Source organism: Patiria miniata, unplaced genomic scaffold (assembly GCF_015706575.1).
Source record: "Patiria miniata isolate m_02_andy unplaced genomic scaffold, ASM1570657v1 HiC_scaffold_23, whole genome shotgun sequence".
In the NCBI taxonomy this organism is placed as follows: domain Eukaryota; kingdom Metazoa; phylum Echinodermata; class Asteroidea; order Valvatida; family Asterinidae; genus Patiria; species Patiria miniata.
In genome coordinates, this window is record NW_024037062.1 from 1,022,874 (window position 1) to 1,047,353 (window position 24,480).

General features: G+C 41.3%; 1 protein-coding gene and 1 pseudogene across 1 annotated transcript; both read right to left on the reverse strand.

Moving 5' to 3' along the window:
- Nucleotides 1–200: 200 nt before the first annotated feature.
- Nucleotides 201–7,374, reverse strand: LOC119731352 (retinoschisin-like). The gene is made up of 3 exons (XM_038204531.1): nucleotides 7,275–7,374; nucleotides 2,281–2,486; nucleotides 201–733 (listed from the first exon to the last, which is right to left on the reverse strand). Exons 1-3 carry the CDS (start codon nucleotides 7,372–7,374, stop codon nucleotides 596–598), a joined length of 444 nt encoding a protein of 147 aa, XP_038060459.1. The 3' UTR covers nucleotides 201–595.
- A 12,959-nt stretch (nucleotides 7,375–20,333) lies between these two features.
- LOC119731222 lies at nucleotides 20,334–21,054 on the reverse strand (annotated as a pseudogene).
- Nucleotides 21,055–24,480: the final 3,426 nt, after the last annotated feature.

Here is a 24,480-nt window from a genome sequence, read left to right on the forward strand (position 1 = left end):
ATGAAATAAATAGAGCGAATGTTTCTCAAATGCTTTTTTTCCGAATTACAAAATTTCAGGATAATAATTTCTCCCATACTAATTCTTTGTAGACACACCGTACCTACTAGCAACTAACACATAATAATTCTTCTTTTTTTAATTACGAGGATAATTCTTTCTTAAATTCGTACATAACATTTCTCGTATTCGTTGTCATGTTCTAAAGTTATATTAAGTCTTTAAAGTACACAGGAAAAAGCAAGCTTGCTCTAGGACGGTCAAGATTTTTCTGGAGATTTGCCTTTCTTTTTAAAGTGTGCTCCAAGGATTTGTCTTCACTCTAAGTCTTACCAATCAGCTAATTATATATACGTACACACTGACTAACGATTAACCAGTATGCATTTTAAATGCATCAGTAATATAGATTCACAAATTTGAAAAAAAAAATATAAAGAACTAATAATATTCATCAAATTTCATTCAAACTACCGAATTATTCTTGAGTAGAGCCGGTATTTACAAGCATGAATATTTTCGTTTGGTTCTACGACAGAGCTACTTTTAACGTTGAAATCACTTGACTCACTCGTCGGCAATGTAATGAGTCTTACTAATAGCAGCCAATCACTTCAAACCTCATGCTGCAGTGCCAATGCCAGTCAGTGGGGTGAATGCGCAGGATTCTGGTGCGCAAGGCAAACGGCAGGCGAGTAGTTACCAGGGTGTTCCTGTCCTTGTTACCAGGGAACTGTTCAAAAAAGAAGAATGGTGTGTTCAGGTTGTAGACATTCGAATGGATTCATTATGTCCCGTGGCATATCCAGAGGGGGGGGGGGGAGGGGGAGGGGCAGGGGCACCGTGCACCAACCCGGATGAGTTTTGAAAGATATTTTGCTCAGTAAGTATTTCCATAAATGTTAAGAGAGTTCTGACATCAACCCAAAAAAAGAAAACCAGCTAAAAAAAGGCAATGCAATGTGCCGTGAAAATCGGCACATAATTTATTTTCCAGTATGCATAATAATGGTTTTGAAGAGCGCCCCCATTTGGAAGATGATCCTCCCCCCGCTTTTTGATTTTACGGAGGCCAAGTGTCGGAAGAAAAAAAATCATGTCTACATTTCGCTGTGGATGTGCGGTTGCCCTCCTCACATCAAAAGCTGGAGACGCTACTAATTATGTCGTAACAATAGTCAGCAAAACGACTTTTGATATTTTGATACCTTGAAACATTTCTATTAGTCAGAAGGCTCATACCAATTTTTGACAAGATCGTGACCCAACTGGTCCAAAGCACCAAACTTGGTAGATATGGTGTTGTAGCCTTAGAGAAGATATTTAGAAGGGGTGACACCTGAAATTATTTTGGGAAGGGTGCCTAATTTGCATAAATCGTTAATCAATACCGTGTTATATATTTATTCCCATATTTGAGTACATTTTTTGAAAAGTATATTTTGGGATTTCACTTACACATCCTTACTTCAATAACATTTTCTAAAGCATTTAAGACTGACTGGATAATTATGAGGACATAGTAACGATCCAAAATGGTTACTATTATACCTTCGCTCATTAACCTTGTCTCCAGAACTGATACATCAAGTAGTCTTGCCAAATAGTATTGTTGAGCTTCAAATTCACCAAGTTGCTTACTGGCACAGTTACTCGATTAAAACTTCATGGAAAATCATGTGGAAAATGATAACATTGTGATATTTAGCCCAGAAAACAAAAACGGGGAGCTTGATCAAATCCCCCACGATAGGCTTCGCGTAATTTTTAGCCCAATTTACGGACACCTCATTTTCCCCCTTTTTTGTTTTTCGTGGGCTAAATATCAAGATGATTAAAGGTTTCACATGATTTCTCATTTATTTTTGCTAGGATAACTGTCAGTACTGAGGTTTGGCAAGACTACTTGATGATATCTGAGGGAAAAGGAAATGCGCGCAACTTTAGGGTATAATGGTAGCCATTTTGGATCTTTATTATGTCCTCATAATCTTCAAGTCTCCGATATTCTTTAGAAAATATTATTTAAGTAAGGATATGTAAGTAAAATCCCCAAAATATACTTTTCAAAAATAACAAAAATAAAGATCTACCCAAATATGGGAATAAATATTACACAACAGGGATGAACGCTTTATGCAAATTAGGCACTCTTTCCAAAGAATTTCAGGGGTCACCTCTTCTAAATATCTTCTTTAGGGCTATAATAATCTATCTGCCAAATTTGGTGCTTTGGACCAGTCGGTCACGATTCCAACCGTATGCAACCTGACTATATACCTTTATTGGTGTGCCGTCTGCATCAGTCACGTGATGCCAGGACTGACCGTCCTCGCTGTACGTCACTTGGTACTCCGTCACCCAATAGTCCATGTCTCCGCGCCCCTGGGTGATCAGACCAGTGATGGTGACTGTGCCAACGAAGTCAACCTGTATCCATGGACTTCTATCAGTGCTGTAATTGCTAACCCACCCTGCAGCGTGTCCTGTACAACAACAAAAAACCTAAGATTTCTTACTGCATTCAACGATTTAGCCATATTGCAGGAGATCTGGCTCAAATTTGGACTTCGAGGTATGTTTAACAATCTTTGCCAATAATCTTTGTTTGACCCAACGCTAGACGACTAAGTTGACTAGCGTATCGTCCATGGGCGTTTTTGGCCATTTTGAAAGGGGGGGGTGTCGAATCACGAAATTTGCCGACGGACCGTCACACAAAATATTTGATAATTTCCGCCCCAAAAGATCCCTTAAATCCATTTCTAATTCCCCCACATCATGTATCATAATGGTTTATTATGTTGATTACTTTGAATGGAATTAATGCAATAAATGGAATTAATGGAATTTAGTTCAACTTCAAACTAAAGAAAATCGAAAAAAACTGGCCCTATCATATTGAAAACGTTTTGGACATGCTCGTCGCAAAACTGCGTGTACACGCCCACAGTACCTGTGGGCATACCTTGTTCAGGCCCATTCCCTGATCCCAGCCTGGAGGTTCCTTAAATCCTAAAGTGGATTTCTTTTGATATGCCAGCGGGGAGCGCGAAGCCCTGAAGGCGTGGGGTCCGGGGCCGCCTGAGGGCCCCGAAAAAGTTTTGGATTTTAGATGCTCTGTGGTGCAATCTGACTTTTTATGATGTACTGGCTCGTGTTTAAGCCCCTGTCACACTTTTGCGTATCCTAATTCCTTATGAGTTCCTTATCAAAAATTTTCAATACGCAGCCGTACGCTCAAAACGTCGAAATTTGTTGATTACTTTGACTTATGTGCGACGCACATCTAGCGTACAAGTAACGGATTCAGCGCATCCATTGCCTATGAGATGCGTATGAGTTAAGTATGCAGTGCACAACATTATTTTTCGGTCAGTATGCTGTGCGCATCCCGAGCGTATTCCGGACGCACCCGACTTATGCCGACCGCATTCCTGACGCACTTCCGACGCAATACTTCGGCATTCGCTATGAGCTCGTTCAGCGTGCGTTGTATCTGCGCTGCAAGTACGCTATGTATACGTCCAATATTGGCGGCTCATATGCTGACGGGGTGCGTGCCGGGAGGTCAGCGTATTACCGCGTATGAACCGCTAAATCCCCCACGAACACATAGCGTGATCGTACCGCGCACGACCGATGCGGGACCGATGCGCTGCGTATTTATAACTTATTACCTGCGTAACAGCGTACGCAGCGTAGTTTTGTGCATGCTTAAAACTATCCGGCGTACTGGGCCGCACCATGCGTATGCCTGCGTACATAAAACTTACACAAAACGATAAAAATGCATATTAGGTGCGTATCGTGCGTACGTCTGCGTATGAAAAAAATGTCAATGCGCAACTCGTAAGGAATTAGGATACGCAGAAGTGTGACACGGCCCTTAGGGCGGTACGAGTACGCTATGTGTTCGTGAGGGATAAGCCGTTCATACGCGGCAATACGCTGACCTCCTATATTGGACATATACATAGCGACGTATTGCACGAATTAGTACCGCTCGTCCTGCGAGCGGGCAGCGCATTGTACTTATTCGTAACTTATGAGAAACGCACAGATGGCGAACTTGCGCACTGCATACGCAACTCATAACCATCTCATACGCATTGGATGCGCTGAATTCGTTACTTTTACGCTAGATGTGCGTCGCACATAAGTCAAAGTGATCAAAACATTTCGACGTTAATTGAGCGTACGGCTGCGTATTGAAAATTTTTGATAAGGAACTCATAAGGAATTAAGATACGCAAAGGTGTGACAGGGGCTTTAGGGAGATGAGGGAGGGAGGGGGTTGGGGGTCATCAAAGTTGATGTATTACATCACAAATATTACATCAAACTGAAGCTTGACACTCTTTCGAGTTTTGCCCTCTTTAGCTTGAGCCATGGATTTGAGTCGTCACCAAGGGGGGGGGGGGGGGCGGAGGGGGCCCCGAGAAGATCATGAACGATGGTCTGTGTGCCTCTTCCATTCGTAAAAAAAGGGTTGTGCAAAATGGTGATAATAGAAATATCCCTTTTAAAGTCGTTATTTGTACGCTTTCTTTTTTCTACAGTCTTTATTCAAACACTTGTTCCATACCAAATGTGCATATTAGTCTAGGATTGAAAGGCAAATTATATAAAAGAGTCTGTATTTGCTACGTTCTGTCATGCAGTGAGTCCTGTACGCCGACACGTGGTCCATGCACTTACAGTGTATCGTACAAACTTCATGACGCCCCTATAATTCCTGCTTAAAAACGATTTTTTTTTTTTGTGAAAATGATTTTTTGACATTTTGGTTTTCATTTCCAAAAAAGATCATCGAAGGTCTAATCTTTACTCAGTAGTCGTTTAAAGAAAATCTCTGAGTTCAACATGACCGTTTTTTAAATCAAATTTAGAACATGACGTAAGTAAAAATGGTTCATCTCAACGGTACTTTTGCTGTGTTTCAGTGTGGCGTGATGACTGTGTGTGGGTCAGCGCACGGCCGTTGGGCGCTAGTCTGATTCCCAGACCTGACATTTATTCCCCACGCTCACGTCTAAAATTGTAGGTCAGGCAGCCTCTGTGGCTAAAAGTAAAAAATGACGACATTGATGGCCCTTTTTTAAAGCTCGGCTTCGTTTCCGACTTCACCTAATCATTGATAGCTTTTAATGTTCTGATCAAATATTTAAATAAATCAATTGCTTCGTATAAACATACGGTCGTCAAATTCAAAATAGTACATGACGCTGCAAAGTTCGCCCGTACGATCCGAGTATACTTGATGCACAAAATCGTCGTTGAATTTCAAGTTTTCTAAATGAAAGAAATGGATATTAATTATCAACTCATTTAAAAGTTTTTAATAATCAATTAGCAGTTAATTAAGCATATATTGTACTCGGAAATACTCGGGCGCTTATGCATAATGCGGACGTGCAAGAAACAATATTTGTGTTGGTGTTGTGTGTATTATGTGACGCACACACGACGTGTAATGTACATTGAATGGAAACGGCGGGAAATACGTATATGTATGCCACAAAAGTCCACCGCGTGCGATATAAACATATATTCATCCGTCTTTTCTCAAGAACGGTAAGACATTAGGTTAGTTTCCTTTTAAGACATTAGAAAGAGTATAAAGAAACAACCCTAACAACATAATAATTTCATGAATTTCAGGCCGAATAATACCCCTTAGTTAAAAGGGCCAGTACCCGATTTAACTAAACGATGCGACGCGTCGCAACTCAAGTTACGACGTGTAACACGTCGCAATTCGCGATGCGTCGTATCATCCATTAAACGAAACTTGCGATGTGTTGAATGCGTTGTATTCAAGTGGTCATTGCCAGTGGCGTCGCCAAGGGGGGGGGCCAGGGGGGGGCACGTGCCCCCCTGGAAAACCTAGTGCCCCCCCCCCCCCCCTTATCAAATGTTGGTGCCCCCCCTATCCTCTGCAAAATTCTGTGCGTTGTTAAAATCATTACCTCAAAAATAGCAATTTCTGGAGATATCTTCAGATCGAATTTAGCATCAAATGTGGCACCATTTTGCATCTAGCCCATCCTCCGTATGCGAAAATTTTCCAAAGGGGAGGGGGGTACCCCCTCCCCTTAGACCCCTCCCCCAGGACGGCGATCCGTATCCACCTAAGTGCCCCCCCCCCCCCCCATCAAATGCTGGTGCCCCCCCTATCCTCTGCAAAATTCTGCGCGTTGTTAAAATCATTACCTCAAAAATAGCAACTTCTGGAGATATCTTCAGATCGAATTTAGCATCAAATGTGGCACCACTTTGCATCTAGCCCATCCTCCGTATGCGAAAATCCCCTTAGACCCCTCCCCCAGGACGGCGATCCGTATCCACCTAAGTGCCCCCCCCCCCCCCATCAAATGCTGGTGCCCCCCCTGTGCCCCCCCAGACTGAAAAGTCTGGTGACGCCACTGGTCATTGCCAAATCAGAAGAGTCCTTTTCTTAGCCAGTTTTATGCCTTAATCATCACATAAACGAGATTATAATACCGAGGCAGTGTGTGTAAAGTTGTAAATAGAAAATTCATTGAATAATTATAAAATAACCTGGAATATTGCAGTTACAATTTCAAAGTAGCTATACAGTCCACTGAGAGCTTGTTTTCCTTTAAAATTGCATCACACGGCCGCCATTTTATTTGACGTTTTAACAAATTTTGGGCGGAGATCCGACGACTGATTGTTGAAAATCAGATGACTATTTACTGTACGCTGACTAAAGACATAAAACAGTCATCAAGTTGTGCTATAAATACACCTACGACGCGTCGCACTTACGGCGTGTTTTGTGAAATGGATCTCAGGACGCGTCACAGCTGCAACGCATCGTACAGATACAACGCGTCGCAGCGCTGTGATACATCGTAAGTTACGAAGAGTTTGATGAAATCGGGTGCAGGTTTATATTTTGACCATCTCTCAGCCGGGGGGCCTAATATGTTGGCCATCGAGTGACGATTTTGGAATTATGGCTAATTAATTATTCATGCACGAATGCTTTGTGTACACTGCGTTCATGGGGAAATTCAGTTTGCGTCGGAATTCTTTTTTAATGTTTTTGGTATCGAAAGATGCGCAAGGCTCGTAGCTAAATAGTCAGAACAGCTCAGGTCGCAATTTTTTTTGCAGGCTATCGCGGAAAAAGTCAAGGGGGAGGGGGTGGATTCCGGCCGGCTTTTTTAGGGTGAAACAACTGTCTTTTCTTTTAAATGGCTGTTCGAATTATAACGTGGTTAGTCTCAAATACAAATGCTTACCTTGAATATTAAGCCTGGCCCTGGGTGGGACGTAGCTAGCGAGGTTAAACCTAAAAGACGAAGCTGTGATGCGTTCATCCCGGATGCGACCATCTTCCATCCCGAGAGGTCCCTCCACAGAGCAAGAAGAGTCACCTGAGGAAAAGTGTGCGATTGTTTTGAGAACAGGTTTTGTACCGAATCCCATTTGAATAAAAAAAGAAGAAAAAATAGTAATGGGTCTTTTCCGCAACCCAGAGTACTTGCAACGTCAATTAACATTAAGAAAGGGAGCCCTCTATCTTGCCCGCTGTTACAGGGACGCATTTGAGTCCCCCCATTTGCATGTCGCTGCCTCGCTACTATCGATCGGTACTGCTGATGGCGGGTGCATTCATGATCACAAAACAAATTGAATGAAGTAGCACACGATTAACTTCAAAATTATGTATTTTAGTCTATACTATTTTTTTTAGTTTGATCTGTCATATCATATTTGTGGTGTGATTGTTTTACTTCAAGAAGCTATGTCGATAAATAAAGAAAAACATCCCAGACATGTCAAAAATACTATTTAACGCACACAATTTGGATAGTCAAGACAAAAGTCAGAGAAAACGGTAACGTCGGACCACACACTACAGCGATATCGACATCGTGCATGAGCTGCCACGCTGGTCAAAAGTCTGCTTGCGCTAATTAACCCTGCGCAGCGTTTACAATAAAACTTTGCAACAATTCGTCAAATGCTGCCCTTTGGGCAGCAGGTACTTTCCCACACTACGCAAGACCCTATTCATAGCAATACAACAAAAAGCCACGTGCCAGACAATGTCCAGACAGTTGCCAGACAGTGCGCTGGAAAGATAATTGACTGGCGGCTGTGGTATGCAGTTATGAAGGTAGCCTTGGTCAAGGCGCTAGTTGTTATTCATCCGGCCGTAGCGCGGTAAACGATATCTTCGCTAGCGCTATGCATGCAGTCATAATATGTCTATGCATGCAGTGCATTAAAAATACAGCGCGAACAGCGACCACACGCCGCCACTATTTTTATGCAAATCAGTTGGACCCGATCTAGCGCCTTGGTTCAATCGTCCATGTGAGGTTTTGGGGGTGGTGCTCATTATGTTAATAGCCTTAGCTGACCTTAAATGTCGTTTTCTTATTGGTCGATCGTTCCGTGGAAACTTGCATAGTGAAACGTGGCACCGTACATAATCCATACACGTACACATTGTGTGTCTCTGCACACGGCACCAATGCACAAAAACTGTGGTTCCTGTCACGTCCGCAAAAAGGCGGAATAGCTGCAAATAATTTGATGACGTCCGGATTTACCAAGGTGTTATTTGACACTCCACATATTAGCCCCGCCTACATTCTCTGTATTCGCATACGAGGTCGTGCGCTGGAAATCTAGCGCAAAGTAAAGAAAAACATAAGCTTTTGCCGACGATTGAACCAAGGCTCTCGATCGTCCCCAACTGATTTGAATAAAAAAATAGTGGCCGCATGAGGTCGCTGTTCGCGCTGTATTTTACATGCATGTGCATAGCGCGTGAGGATATATGCCGACGATTGACCGCATACGGGACGAATAACGACGAGAGCATTGACCAAGGCTATTATGAAGGGAGATGACTGTGTCAAGTTACAGGTCTTTGTTGATGATTTCAATAAGACTTGGCAGGAGGCCTGGTCGAAAGTTTGTTGACACGGCCTGGGTGTAGCCCTGAATGCAAAGTTCATTGAACCAGCTTATTTGGCAAGGGTCGAATGAGGATTAGATGGAAGGTGACCGTCATTGGACCTCAATTTTTTTTTTTCACAAAAATCGGTTACCTGGGGCCCAAAGGGCAGCAGGTCACTCTGTGCAAGGTTAAAAAACGTTTACATGTACCAGATACATGACCATCACTCCCTCAGTCTGGCTGCCAGACACACAATTACAAAATTACAGCAACGTCTGCATATAGTGCCCGACTAAATTTAGTACAAAATGTAAGGGAGCCCAGAGAGGCCATATGAAGCTTATACTTGATTGTAACCTCATGCCTGCCTCGTCTCCTTCCTAAATGTCAATTTCGTTTGCATGATTCAAGATGATAATTGTTCCAAATTTGCATATTACAACTCGCCACACAAAGGTCAGGTCATTCACACCAGATGCGAGATGTGAGATGGCAGATGGGTAACACCTTAGTAGCGCGAATTTCACTTTAAAATTTCACCAGATAAAAAAGTCGTTTAAACCAGATAAATCCGTCGTTTAAACGAGATAAGCAAGTCGTTTAAACGAGATAATTAATCGTTTAAACAAGATAATAAGTCGTTTAATCGAGATAATAAGCAGTTAATTAAGATAATAAAACGAGATACTTTGTCGTTTTTTTTTTTTTTTGTTTGTTTGTTTGGCAGCAATACCGGTACGTTCTAATGCACTGCATGCATAGACATATTATGACTGCATGCATAGCGCTAGCGAAGATATCGTTTACCGCGCTACGGCCGGATGAATAACAACTAGCGCCTTGACCAAGGCTACCTTCATAACTTCATAATTTCACCAAGTTTTCATTCAATTTAACGCCTGGCTCATTCGATTTAGATTGAAATTGAAAGATCATGCAGATCGGCATTCGACAGTCAAAAAGAATCATTCAATTTCACTATCCGAGCATTCTATAGCCTTTTAGCTTCACTCGTCCCTATCAAAGATGCATTCATATTAAAAGTATCGCGTTGTTTATTCAATTTCGTCTAAACCATTAGTAAGGGGTTGATCGGGCATTCGTTTTCATTAACTGGTGAACGTGTTTCACATTTTGTCAAACATCTTATAAGACTTACTACGTGTCCGTATTCCTTAGCGTATATCATATTTGATGACTTCAAACCGTAGATTGACTTTCTTTCTTAAAGGGTATGTGCAATGAATTTTTCTCAGGAATTCTTTTTGCGCAAGTGTGTGAAATGTTAAACTACACATTTGACAACACTTTTTGGGTTAATCTTATTGCAAATGTGCACTTCTTGAGGCATTTAAAAGTGTTCATGTTTTTCCGGACTAGGGCCCTGTCACACTTCTGCGTATCCTAATTCCTTATGAGTTGCGCATTGACATTTTTTTCATACGCAGTCGTACGCACAATACGCACCTCATATGCATCTCTATCGTTTTGTGTAAGTTTTATGTACGCAGGAATACGCATGGTACGACCCAGTACGCAGGATAGTTTTGGGCATGCACAAAACTACGCTGCGTACGCTGTTACGCAGGTCATAAGCTATAAATACGCAGCGCATCGGTCACGCATCGGTCGATTGCGTTACGAGTACGCTATGTGTTCGTGACGCATCCCGTCAGCATATGAGCCACCTGTATTGGACGTATACATAGCGTACTTGCAGCGCAGATGCAACGCACACTGAACGGCGAGCGGCGGAAATGCGGCGGGAATACGCTCAGAAGTGCGTCAAGCATGCGGTTGGCATAAGTCGGGTGCGTCCGGAATATGCTGGGCATGCGCACTGCATACTGACCTATTCGCAGCCCGAAATATAATGTTGTGCACTGCATACGCAACTCATACGCATCTCGTACGCAATGGATGCGTTGAATTCGTTACTTGTACGCTAGATGTGCGTCGCACATAAGTCAAAGTGATCAAACATTTCGACGTAAATTGAGCGTACGGCTGCGTATTGAAAATTTTCGATAAGGAACTCATAAGGAATTAGGATACGCAAAAGTGTGACAGGGGCTTAACGCTGTTGCTGTGATGTCATTTCAGAAAGACACTGTTCAGTTTAGGGTTTTTTCTTTCAAATTATTCATCCAAAATTTGCTAATTGAAAACATTTGTGGGAAAGGGATGGTCATTTGCTTACTGCCATGTACTGACACACCATACAATCACCAAATAAGAGAAATTTATGACAGCTAAATATCCAAAATTCTAGCAACTTGTTTTGCTGAAATAGCCGTGTAACATTAATCATGCTCGGAATGCCATCACGGGTTTTCTAATAAATATGAAACTTTGCATTAGCAAAAAAAGGAGAAGGCATCAAAAACACCCCTCAAAATGGAAAACAAAACTTGCAAATGAGGTTAAATGAGACACAACGATGTATTGCATTGAAAACTGTGCATGGGCCCTATAAATATGGTTAGTGTTCGGTCAGACATACGCAAGAAAACACTTAAAAATTAACGCAAGAGATGTGTTCCCGCATTTCGAAACATATTACGTGTCCCGATGAAGAAATCGTCAACGTAAAATGGCCCCTTGATCAAACTGTTAAACAAGTAGAAAAGATCAACAGTGAAAAAGAAATTATCTTCGTCCCTTTCAATTCATTATTTCGTTGCATCTTGTTTCCCTCATATCAGTTGATTAGTATGGTGGCTTTAAAGGGACATCGCACATATATATTGACGCCAATATTGACGCCAATATTCACGACATGGAGCCAAGTCGCAAATATTGACGCCAATATTGACGGCAATATTCACGACATGGATCCAAGTCACAAATATTGACGCCAATATTCACGACATGGTCTCCATGTCGCAAATATTGACGCAAATATTGACGCCAATATTCACGACATGAACCCAAGTCGCAAATATTGACGCCAATATTGACGCCAATATTCACGACATGGTCTCCATGTCGCAAATATTGACGCCAATATTGACGCCAATATTCACGACATGGTATCCATGTCGCAAATATTGACGCCAATATTGACGCCAACATTCACGACATTGCCTAAGTCGCAAACCCACTCAGGCGTGAATATTCTTCTTCTTTTTTAGCAACCTAGGTATGCAATTCAAGCAACTTGTCTGGCGCACCCCACTCTACAGCACACACGTTTTAATATTGTGTTTGTGTTAGCGCAAACTTCCTTCGCTGCAAGGACACGGACGTCCAATCAGTGTGACCGTAAGGTCAGAGCCAAATTGTGCTAAATGCACATACAAAATCTGTCAGATTTATCAAAAATCTGCCAAATTTCCCAGAATTACTCGAAATACACTATAAACACTTAAAGTCACATGTAGATTGGTAGTATTACCTTAATTAAGGTTCAACTCACATTATAAACAATCTATAGTCACAATAAGATGTTATGAAATTATCCCGTAAATTTCGGGCAAAACGTGGATCCGGCCACGACGACGTTTCAAGTGAACTTCAGCACCTAGACCCAGAGTTGTAACGAGTCAATGATTGTTGTGACTCAAGTCAAGTCGAGTCATTTTAAAGAAGTGACTCGAGTCGAGTCGAGTCATTTTAAAGAAGTGACTCAAATCGAGTCGAGTCATTAGGTCAAAAGGTCGAGTCGAGTCGAGTCGAGTCAAATATTTAGCTCGAGTCAGTCCGAATCACGATTATTTGAACGTCGCAAATATTGACGCCAATATTCACGCCAATATTCACGACATGAACCCAAGTCGCAAATATTGACGCCAATATTGACGCCAATATTCACGACATGGCCCAAATCGCAAACCCACTCAGGCGTGAATTTTTTTCACAGCAACTTGGGGTGTCCGTTACCCACACAGTCTGGCACCCAGACCCCCCTATCTCTGGCTGAACGTTCGTCGTGAGGCGCAGCGCGAACCATGGATGTACATGTACATTGGAAGCAAGGTGACCGTTTTAGCCGATTTTCGGCTAACTTTGACAGAATTTTTTTTTAAAAACGAGCTTTTTATTTTTTTGGACTCGATCGAGTCTTATTAGCCTTCGCTCGAGTCGAGTCGAGTCTTCTGATGAGGGACTCGAGTCGAGTCGAGTCATTTACTCGCAGTGACTCGAGTCGAGTCGAGTCATTTGCTAGCAGTGACTTGAGTCGAGTCGAGTCATTTACCTTTAGGGAATTGAGTCGAGTAACCAAATATTGTGACTCGAGTCGGACTCGAGTCGAGTAACCAAAAATTGTGACTCAAGTCAGACTCGAGTCGAGTCATTGACTCGAGATCAATGACTCGACTCGAGTCCGACTCGAGTCACAATTTTGGGTGATTCGACTCGACTCGAGTCCCTAAGGGTAAATCACTTGACTTGACTCGAGTCACTGCGAGCAAATGACTTGAGTCGACTCGAGTCCCTCATCAGAAGACTCGTCTCGACTCAAGCGAAGGCTAATAAGACTCAATTGAGTCCCTAAAATAAAAAGCGCAACTTTGCGAAAAGTATTTGCAATGACGGTGCAAAATGTATGCTCACTTTACCTTGCGAATAGCAGTCATGTAGAAATATACGAGTGTCACAGACTCCCAACTAATTTGGTTCTAGAATGCACAAAATACTATCCGGGAACCAGATTTTTAAACACATTTACTAATTCGCTGTTTCATCGTTGGTTTTGGGCGATTTCTTATAAAACTTTTGGATTTGAACGCTCGCTAAAGTTATGGCCTCCTTTTATAAATTTTGGTATACATAGTGTTCAAATAATCGTGATTCGGACTGACTCGAGCTAAATATTTGACTCGACTCGACTCGACTCGACCTTTTGACCTAATGACTCGACTCGATTTGAGTCACTTCTTTTAAATGACTCGACTTGACTCGAGTCACTTCTTTAAAATGACTCGACTTGACTTGAGTCACAACAATCAGTGACTCGTTACAACTCTGGGTCTAGGTGCTGAAGCTCACTGGAAACGTCGTCGTGGCCGGATCCACGTTTTGCCCGAAATTTACGGGATAATTTCATAACATCTTTATGTGACTATAGATTGTTTATAATGTGAGTTGAACCTTAATTAAGGTAATACTACCAATCTACATGTGATTTTAAGTGTTTATAGTGTATTTCGAGTAATGCTGGGAAATTTGGCAGATTTTTGATAAATCTGACAGATTTTTTATGTGCATTTAGCACAATTTGGCTCTGACCTTACGGTCACACTGATTGGACGTCCGTGTCCTTGCAACGAAGGAAGTTTGCGCTAACACAAACACAATATTAAAACGTGTGTGCTGTAGAGTGGGGTGCGCCAGACAAGTTGCCTGAATTGCATACCTAGGTTGCTAAAAAAGAAGAAAAATATTCACGCCTGAGTGGGTTTGCGACTTAGGCAATGTCGTGAATGTTAGCGTCAATATTGGCGTCAATATTTGCGACATGGAGACCATGTCGTGAATATTGGCGTCAATATTGGCGTCAATATTTGCGACATGGAGGCTATGTCGTGAATATTGGCGTCAATATTGGCGTCAATATTTGCGACTTGGCTCCAAGTGGGAAATGAACCTCGGAGAAAAATAGGAAAAATATCAATTAAAAAATCTTACTAATTTAAATGACCAAACGATGAAAGCGTTTGCCCTAAGCGAATAAGATACGAAAAGCATGGTTATACGTTATAAGCGCACAAATGTTCGCTAATTTGAATGCGTCAACCGTCAAAAGGTTGCAAAGACTTAAATTTAGACTGCTACAAGTTAAGTCTTGAATGCACCCAAAAAGAAATAGGGTGCCCGAAAACGAAAACGAACATTCACAGCAAAATCTTGGCTGCCTAGATATGAAATTGAATGAAACCCAAACGAAAAAGATTCCCCAATTGGACCACATGTGCAAAACATGCGAAATTGAATGACTGATATTGAAACTGATTAGAATCATCCGGAAATTCGCCGGGAAAACCTATAGTTTGCTTTCAACCAGACCTTTGAAATAAGATAAGTATTAATCAATCCAAAACATGACATTTTCGGGGATTTTAGAGAATGTTGCATGCCTTATTTCAATAATTTTGACTCGCCAGGGGGACTTTAATAGTTCTGATTGATTGATTGATTAATAGATTTGGTTGATTGCCATTTATATACAGTGGTATACAATAGAAGGTGTCGTGGTTTTTGTGCTCAAAACATAAAAAAAAACATTCAACTTTACATTACAAACATTAAACTATACCACATAATTTAAGTTAATTTCCCTTTGAAATATCTCCCTAAAAGTATAAGTCATTAACAAGACAAACGAATTATTACACTATAATGTAACGAATAAGAAACGAAAATCATGGATATAAGTTATAAGCGCACAAATGTTCGCTAATTTGAATGCGTCAACCGTCAAAAGGTTGCAAAGACTTAATTTAAGACTGCTACAAGTTAAGTCTTGAATGCACCAAAACGAAATAGGCTGCTCGAAAACGAAAACGAACATTCACAGCAAAATCTTGGCTGCCTAAAAATGAAATTGAATGAACCCCAAGTGAAAAAGAAGCCCCAATTGGACCACATGTGCAAAACTCACGCGAAATTGAATGGCTGATAATGAAACTGATTAGAAAAATTCGTAAATTCGCTGGGAAACCAATAATATATGTTTCTCCGGCCAATTTTACCAATTTTTCATTTACTTTAACACCTATGGTTAATTCATTTTAGATTAAAATGAAAAGGTCACGCATACCGTCATTCGACCATCAAAAAGAATAATTTAATTTCATTATTCTAACATTCTGAAAGTATCGTCTTGTTCTTTGAATTTCGTCTGAACCAACAGTAAGGGTTGATCGGACATTTATTTTAATTAATGAGCAAACATAATATTTAACATTTTGTCAAGCATATCTTAACTTCCTGCATGTCTGTATTCCTATCAAATTCTTAGTTATCTCAGCGTAAATCATATAATAGTTTTTTACTAAAATGATACTTATTGAATCCGAGTGAAAGACATTATCAGTCTGCAAGATATGCATCTTTCAGACATTTCATAAACTGAATATTTGAATATTTGGTCAGGTGCAACTTGGAATAAATTATTACGTTATTTCATGCATTCTAAACGATCTGTGTTGCGATCTTAGGCAATTTTTAACAATTTAAACACATTTTTGTGAGCAAAAGATCATCTTTTAAACATTGTTTGTTCGAGTTTGAAGTCATTGGCTCAGCCTTTCTGAGCTTAATTTGGCTACAAATTCCATACGGGGATGAAAAAAGTATGTAGGGGGACATATATCCCCCACCCACTTTAAACATTGTTGGGGGGGGCTCGGCTCTCCCCCCCCCCCCCCATTATCAGTTGTAACTTTACAAAAAGTCATGCCATTGTGCCATCGGCTGTATGGGGGCGCCTTTGTAAGAATTGTATGCATGTATCGCCCCGAAAAGCACTATACATCCGTTATGCTAGTGCGCATATAATTTTCGGTTAGAACAGCACCCCCATCGATAGATGGTACCAGCCCCCCCCCCCCCCCGCCCTCGGCCCCCCCCCCCCACTCTAAATTTGATTTTACGGAGACCAATTGTACTGAGAAGAAATGTGTCTGTATATACATTTCAGCCTGTATGTGGAAGTGCTCTTTTCAAGACATTGTTACCCCCCCCCCCCCAATATACATGTAAATGCCCTTGCTATGCTCCTGTTGCCTCTTTCAGGGCTTAAACTTTCAAGGCAGCACCTCAAGCTAAGCATCTTTCTGAGTTCTTTCCATATTCTGTTGTGCCTGACTATTTCCAATTTGAAATAATAAGTCTTTATTCATCGTTACTACAACATGACTAGTCAGGGTATGAACAACAGAATACTCAAATAGCCAGAAAAAGGTCATTTTGGGGTTAGTTTGGAATTTCAAGGGTGGGGTTATTTGAGAGATACAGCATTAGTTTTGATGTCAACAGTCTTGTATTGATGGTGTTAACCATTTCCCAGATGGGCGTCTTCATATATTGACATTGGACTTTACCGCCCCCCTCTATTAGTACTCGACCGCTATATTGCAACACTTTATTCATACATGTGGGACACTAAAGATAAATTAAAAAAATATATATATCATCTGGAACTTTATTGGGTTTTTTTCCTTTGTAAAAAGCCCTAATGACGGATGGAGGTGGCAGTGCACATTTTGATGATTTTAGTTTGTTTTTGGTAAAGTGCCCCAGTGGCGGATGGTGACAGTGTACATTTGAGTAATTATTTATTATCTAGAATATTATATTTGTTTCTACTGTAAATAGCTATAAAGGCGGATGGAGGTGGCAGTGCACATTTTGATGATTTTAGTGGTGTTTTTTTTTTTGTAAATAGCCCTAATGGCGGATAGTGGCAGTGTACACTATAGGGATTATTGATTATCATTTTAACGATTATTTATCATCTAGAATTTTATAGTTTTTCATTTGTAAATAGCCCTAATGCCGGATAGTGGCAATGTACATTTGAGTGAACGCGCCGCCTCGCCTACGTACGTAGCTAGCCCTGCGCGACGTGAACTCGTACGGTCCATATTGTGTGATACGGATACTGTCTGTGCTCGGTGTAGGCACGGACGTCCACGCCGCGAGTGCCCGTTCAGTTTCTTGATGAAAGACTCCCTAACGACGCCAAAGAACCAGACTAATGAGACTGTGCCTAATAACTGGCAAGTTCACTGGCCTGGTGGCTTGCATGACATGATTAAATGTTAAATTTCTATATTGTCAGCACTATATATTCAGCACTTTTTTAATTTGTACACCCTGCGAACATTCTCATGCATTTATCTGCTAAAATATTGCGTGCGCTAGAATTTAAATGAAAATCCTTTGCAAAACGGTGTGTCAATTAGCAACAGTGCGAGGTTTGGGCGCACGCAGTGCCTACGCTGCACGCACGCGCACGCGCACACACTGAGCAGTCCATCCGATCATCCCGCGGACCGTTGGCAACACGTGTTCAACTTCTTGTCGACTGCCGAGGAGCTGACTTAATTCCAGCAATGAAAAGCAGTATACTCAACACATCCATGCAGTTTCTGATAATTAGAAATTTTCAGCTGTATAAATGATATATAGTTTTGTATTGTTGCCTCAGTATTGCTCAGCTTTTCTACCAGTAATTTCAATCAAATTCTGAATGTAGGACCACAACGTGTTTTGCATGGAAATTTCCAGCAGCAACTGACAGTTACAACGAACACGAAATGAAAGAGGCTTACCCTACTCAGTTGAATGCACAAAGCAAATAAAGTCAGGGATTGTTAGTAGATTGTTTCCCTGGCAATGCTACTCTCGCTATTGTCTAATTTAAACTAGCGATCAAACTAATTGGTACTGATCAATCAATGGCTAACAACCTGTATAAATATCTGATGCTGTACGTGGCTGAAATGATTCGGTCAGATGAAACTCGCCCTTTGTATGAAAAATGTACTAGAAGTGCAGGGAGTTATCATCTTTTACAGCGGAGGATTAGGACGTTATAGCGGTATACCAACACATTTGTCCCTTCAGCTGTTCAGATTTTGTTCTTCTTCCTTTTCTACTTATTCCTCTTCTTCTTCCTTTTCTTTTTGTTGTATCTCAAATCACATAGACTTTGTACGCGTCTTTTCTGGCCGCAACTTTTGACTTTCATCTTTGTCATACATCATTCAAAGTTAGCACAGACATAGCCCCTACTGCAAAGTTGTGTCTCGACAAGTAATGTCATAATGACATCATCATCTGCCAAGTGACATAACCACAGGTGCATTTTTTATGGCCTATATCTAGAGAACTACAAGGCAGATTGGGTCGAAATTTTCTTTATACACATATCGGGATGTGCTATATCTGAAGGTGACATTAAGATGATGTCATATGATTTTATATGGATTTGTACATTTTGAAGTTCATTGCCATATCTAACGAACGCAACATAGTAATTTCAAAATTCTTTCTGTAATTGGTTTGTTAGGTCATAGATATGTGAAAAGTGAGTGACCTCATGATGACGTCATCAAAAATGCAATTGTTACAGCACCTAAGGGAAGGTCCTGTCGTCATGAAACTTGGAGGGAAAGTAGAGAATATGTTTTGCAAAATCCGAAATGACGTCCCGATGACATTGGGTTTTTTTCTTATTGTAGAACCACAATGTGTTTTGAATGGAAATTTCCAACAGCGACTGGCAGTTAATAACGAACGCGAAATGAAAGAAGTTTACCCTTCTCAGTCGAATGCACAAAGCAATCAAAGTGGAGGATTGTTAAAGTTTGTTTCCCTGACAACGCTGCTTTGGGCGTTGTGTAGTTAGAGTTGAGTACACTGTTAGGAATATTGCATTTTTCGACAGTTGTTCTCCATTAATTAACAGCTAAAAATAGCCGATGACTTTCACGATTGATCTGTGTTATTATAGAAGCATTTTCTTTAGAATGAGACAAAAAGGCCCATATATCCCGCACAGACATTGTACACTGTTTTCTGTATATTGTCACTTCCCCATTCTTTCATATCTTAATGAAACTTGGTGTGGACAAAGACCCTATGCTGAAACAGTATGTGTGTATGGTACCTCAAACACTGATGTCATATTGACCACATGTCACGTCCCTTCAGTGTAAAGAATATTATTTAGTGGATAACTAAATAACTGATGGTGCATGACTAGGATATAAATGCTGAACAACATCAAAGTATCTTTTGCGAAGAAGATTTTCATTTTTTTTCAACCCTATTCTTCACACAAATAATGTTGTGGCAGCATTGGCATTGATGAAGATGTGCATTAAAAAACTGATGTCATAATGAAGTGTTCCATTGCATGTGTAATTCTATATTACACAAAAGGTGATGTCATGATGATCTCATTTGATGTTTCAGATTTTGATTTAAAAAAAATAATAGCCACATATTTGCTTCCCAAATTTTTAAAATGAACTATTTACAGACAATTATAAACACCTTCAGTGCATTAATTATAGGTAGCATTACTGTAACAACATTAAACCCAAATATAGTTATTTCTTCTGTAGGTTTCTGTCTTCCAAACAGCTAAATGTGCAAAGTAAAAACTGAGTGCTGATAATTTGTTTGTCATGTTGTTCCTTACACACAACATTTTCTAAACTGTTCCAAATCGCAATTGTTGATGTGGATTGTTTCGAGACATCATCTTTCATTGAAAAAAAAACCTTTTTAATTTTGCCGACGCGCATGGCTACGGCGACGCGCGCGCATACCAGAAACCGGAGACTTTTTTTTTGGCCTAAGAGCATTCTAAAGGATATGTTTCATATCCGAGTTTGCTTCATGCAACCAGTTTCTACAGATATAGGCCTTAGCAGTTCTCAATTTCCACCACATCTTCATCAGCCGCATTTTGAAGGGCGAGGTCATTCAGCTTGCACACCATCTTGCCCTGTCCTTGGTCCTTCAGATTGAAGGAGCTACATTTGGGATGAGAGAGGCAGGCCATGCCACAAGACTCCAGACCCTGATTAAACTCCATCAAGACATGATTATCAGTGAGGCGAGGGGAGATGATATGACCATCGCAGCCGATCTGAAGGCAGAATAGAGGGTCGTAGTCGATGATAGCAAGCTCACATGTTGCATATCTTGGATTGGTGCATAACTTGTTACCCCATTTCATCCGCTGAATTGCCCATCAACGCACACTCAGCCCCACCGCGCTGATTTTCAGGCTTTCCTTCCCTCCAGTTCTGGTACGCGTTGGTATCATCACCTCTCAGAGGACAATTCTGCCAATCACCTTCCCGGTCGATGTCATCGCAGCCGATCCAGGCTCCAGTCCCTGGACCATAAGGATAAAACTCCCGTTGGAGTAATTCCCATATAAATGTCTGTTCTTCCAATGAGTTGGGAACTGCAAGGCTTGCTTGAGAAGCAGCACAGATGCTTTTTGCTATGTGCCAGCCTCTCATTTCATTGATTACAAAATAGCAAGCATTTCCATATCGTTGCCAGCCAACAGGGCAAACAGTCGCCACACTGGCCTCAAATCCAGCCATAAGAAGCAGAACATTCAACACATCCATGTTGTTTCTGATAATTAGTGATTTTCGGCTGAAAGCATGTAGTTTTGTACGGTTTCGCATTTCAATTTCAACCAGTATTTTCAAAATGACTTCTCAGTGAAGGCACAGACCTCAATGTGTTTTACAGGAAAATTTCCAACTGGCATCTCCAACTTGCCAAGGACAGTTAATAAAGATCCCAAATGAAAGAGTTGTACCGCGCTCAGTTGAATGCGTGAAGCAGGGAAAGTCACAAATCAATAGCAATTTGGCTTTAATTGTTGAGAGAGAGAGACTTGTATTTTGACCTGAGAAAAAGGCATATTTTTTTACCTTCCCAATCTCAATAGGGAACAGATATTGTTTTTGTTAAAATTTCTTTTTTTCCTGAAAAGGTGTGATATACTGCGAGCTTATTGCAGATTGCATCATATTGGTACTGAAAATGTGCCTGCTGAATTCTCAAGGTCTTGTGAGTGACTCTTACTTCCGAAGTGTTAATTTCAGACCATATTTTTCTCATAAATAGCATACAGCAATTTTCAAATTCAAATATATTAATAAGAGAGTTTCAGCTGAAAGCATACATGTATGTAGTTTTGTATGATTTGGCTTTTCAACCAGTACATAGAAAATGACTTTTTAGTCAGGAAATTTCAAACTTGCATCTCCAACTGGTCAAGGACAGTTAATAAAGAACACAAATAAAAGAGGTGTGCCTCACACAATGGAATGCATGAAGCAGGGAAAGTCATGAATCAATAGTAATGTGGCTTTAATTGTTGACAAGAGAGAAAGACTGGTATTTGCACTGCGAGAAGAACCATAATTTTACCATACCAATCTGAATTGGAAACAGGTATTGTTTTTGTTCAAATTTCTTTTTTTTTCCCCGATAAGATATGATACCAGTTCTTTTTAGATTGCATCATGTTGGTGCTGAAAATCTGCCTGCTGAGTCCTGAAGGTTTTTTTTTTTACTACTTGCTAAATCGTAACAAAATGATTCTTTAAACAACCACGACTACTTGACGAAGTTCTAGAATGATGACACCATTTATTTACGTTAGGCATCCTAATGGTTTGACGTCTTCAAACCGGACGATAGGCGTAATATAAACATACACATACACGTCCTTGTTATTGTTGTATTTTGAGAAGTTCTGTTCATTTGATCGTGCAAATCAACAATCATTATGCACATTTTCTTGACTGTCGACATTGCACGCATGCTTTGCAGAATGTCCGCGCATTGTTATACGGCACTGAAGTGGCACGCGTGTTAATGTGGGGTTTGTACTTCTAGAAAGATGTTAGTGATGGAATGCAGAGGGGGTCACTGGCAGCGGTTGTTTTGGATATCGACTTATATAAAGTCCGACTTGAGTCAAGTCTACATCAGGCATGTAGTTTGTCCCAGGAGAAGTTGAGACGAAACACTCAGTAGGGAGTTTATTGGTTTTGGGCCGTGTAACTGTAACCACGCAAAAAAATCAAATAGAAGCTTTCCGCACCTTTCCGCAAAGTATTTTAAAGGCCAGTTACAGAGGCAAAACGAGAAAATTTAGTAAAAACGGTCGCGATACTAATTGTGTAGCGGCAACCAGACTTATCATCTACTACCGCCAGGGGCGGCGGAACGCTTTTCAAACTGGGGGGGGGGGGCACACACCAAAAAGGGGCACTTATCCAGAAACAGGGGCACCTTCCGTCGGTTTGAAAGTGAGAGCCCTTCGGCCTCCGCAATGGCGGATCCAGAACACAATTTGTTTTGAAGGGGGGGGGGGGAATTGGTCCCAAAAGTGGGTTCACAAGTTCACGGCGTCGGAGTCGGGGCCCGCTTAAGGGCCCCGGAAAAATATGGATTTTAGATGCTCTGTGGTGCGATCTGAGGCAATTTCTGACCACTTTAACCAATTTTATTATAGGAAAAGATGGAAAAGCTTTTGATGCCAGCTCAGCGGGGCACCACTAAAATTGTGCTTTCGAGGGGCAGTTTTCCATCTGGAGAAGGTGCACAATCTTGTTAATGCGAGGGGCACTTGTGTTTTTGAGGGGCAGTTTTCCATTACAAGAGAGGAAACAATTTAGTTTGTACTTGTAGCGCGATAATATGCTTTCATGTGTGTGTTAAGGGGCAGTTTTGTTTTCATCTCGAGGGGCACATTTATATCCGCGAGAGGGAAACTTTTGTTGGCCTTGGAAAATCTGGGGGAGGGGAAGTGCCCCCAGCGCCCCCCCCCCCCCCCCCCCCCCCCCCCCCCCCCCCCCCCCCCCCCCCCCCGTTTCCGCCGCCCTGACTACCGCATGTTATTGTACGCGGATAGCATTGGTCCATTGGCAGACTTACATGTAGTCTCGCACGCGGTAACAGTAATAACCCGTGCTCACTTTATTCCGTGTTGCTGCGTTGTGTGGAGCGGGATCAGAACTATACTTTGCCCGTGCGTAACGGCGGGCCGTCTGGCATTGTCTGGTCGCATCGCGGTGTTTGCTCGGCGCGTGCCTGGACAGTGCGAAGGTCCGGAGGGGGGGGGGGGGGTCGTTACTTTTTTGTTATTAGTGAAAAAAATCTGATTCAAAAATCAAGTTATTGTTTGTTTAATGGGGATCCTATGATATCAAACATTTTGATAGGTTTGAAAAATTTGGATTTATGAAACATGTTGAAAGTAAATAACATAAATCTTACAGAATTGAAACTCCAATTTGGCCATTTAAATTGTTGATCTCCAAAATGGAAACATGTATATAATGCTGATTCAAACGCCATTGACTTTGTTGTGTAATGTGGTTTCTAGTGATTCAAAAAATGTATAAGATTTCTTTAAAAAAAAATAAAATTCAATGGACTCCCTACACTCAGGAAGGGCTACATTAAAATGTTGAGAGGGCGGAAGCACGAGGCGATGCACAACGCGGTGACAGACGCGACACACGACGGTGCGACGCGACTGGCGACGGAAGGAGCGACTTTCAGGCACGAAAATCTACAAGATGAAAAGGACTGTACGACGTGACGGGCACGACGTGATGATGCAACGGTGCCATCGTGCCGTCGCCTTGAAGAGGCGATGCATTGTGTTGTTAACAGTACACCATAGGTTATAATCTCCGTGATTCTTAAAACGTTAGATTTGTTTCCCGAACGCAGTTTCAAAGAATATGATGTCCTTTTAGGAATATAAAATGCTTTATATCACTGAGTGGCAATATTCCTTAACAAAAACCTTTTGTGTTGTGCTTGTTTCATGTAAACAAAGCGTGATGTCATTAGGTCTTAGGTATATTACAATAGGCCTATACTCACCATGACAGTTGAAGTAATCATGGATGTCCTCCGGGTCGTTGGTAAAGATGGGAGTGTCTGTGTAGAACGGTGGATGAGACCAATGGAGTGGTTGCGTGTAGACGGGACCCGGTCTGGTACTGGTACAGGCGCAACGA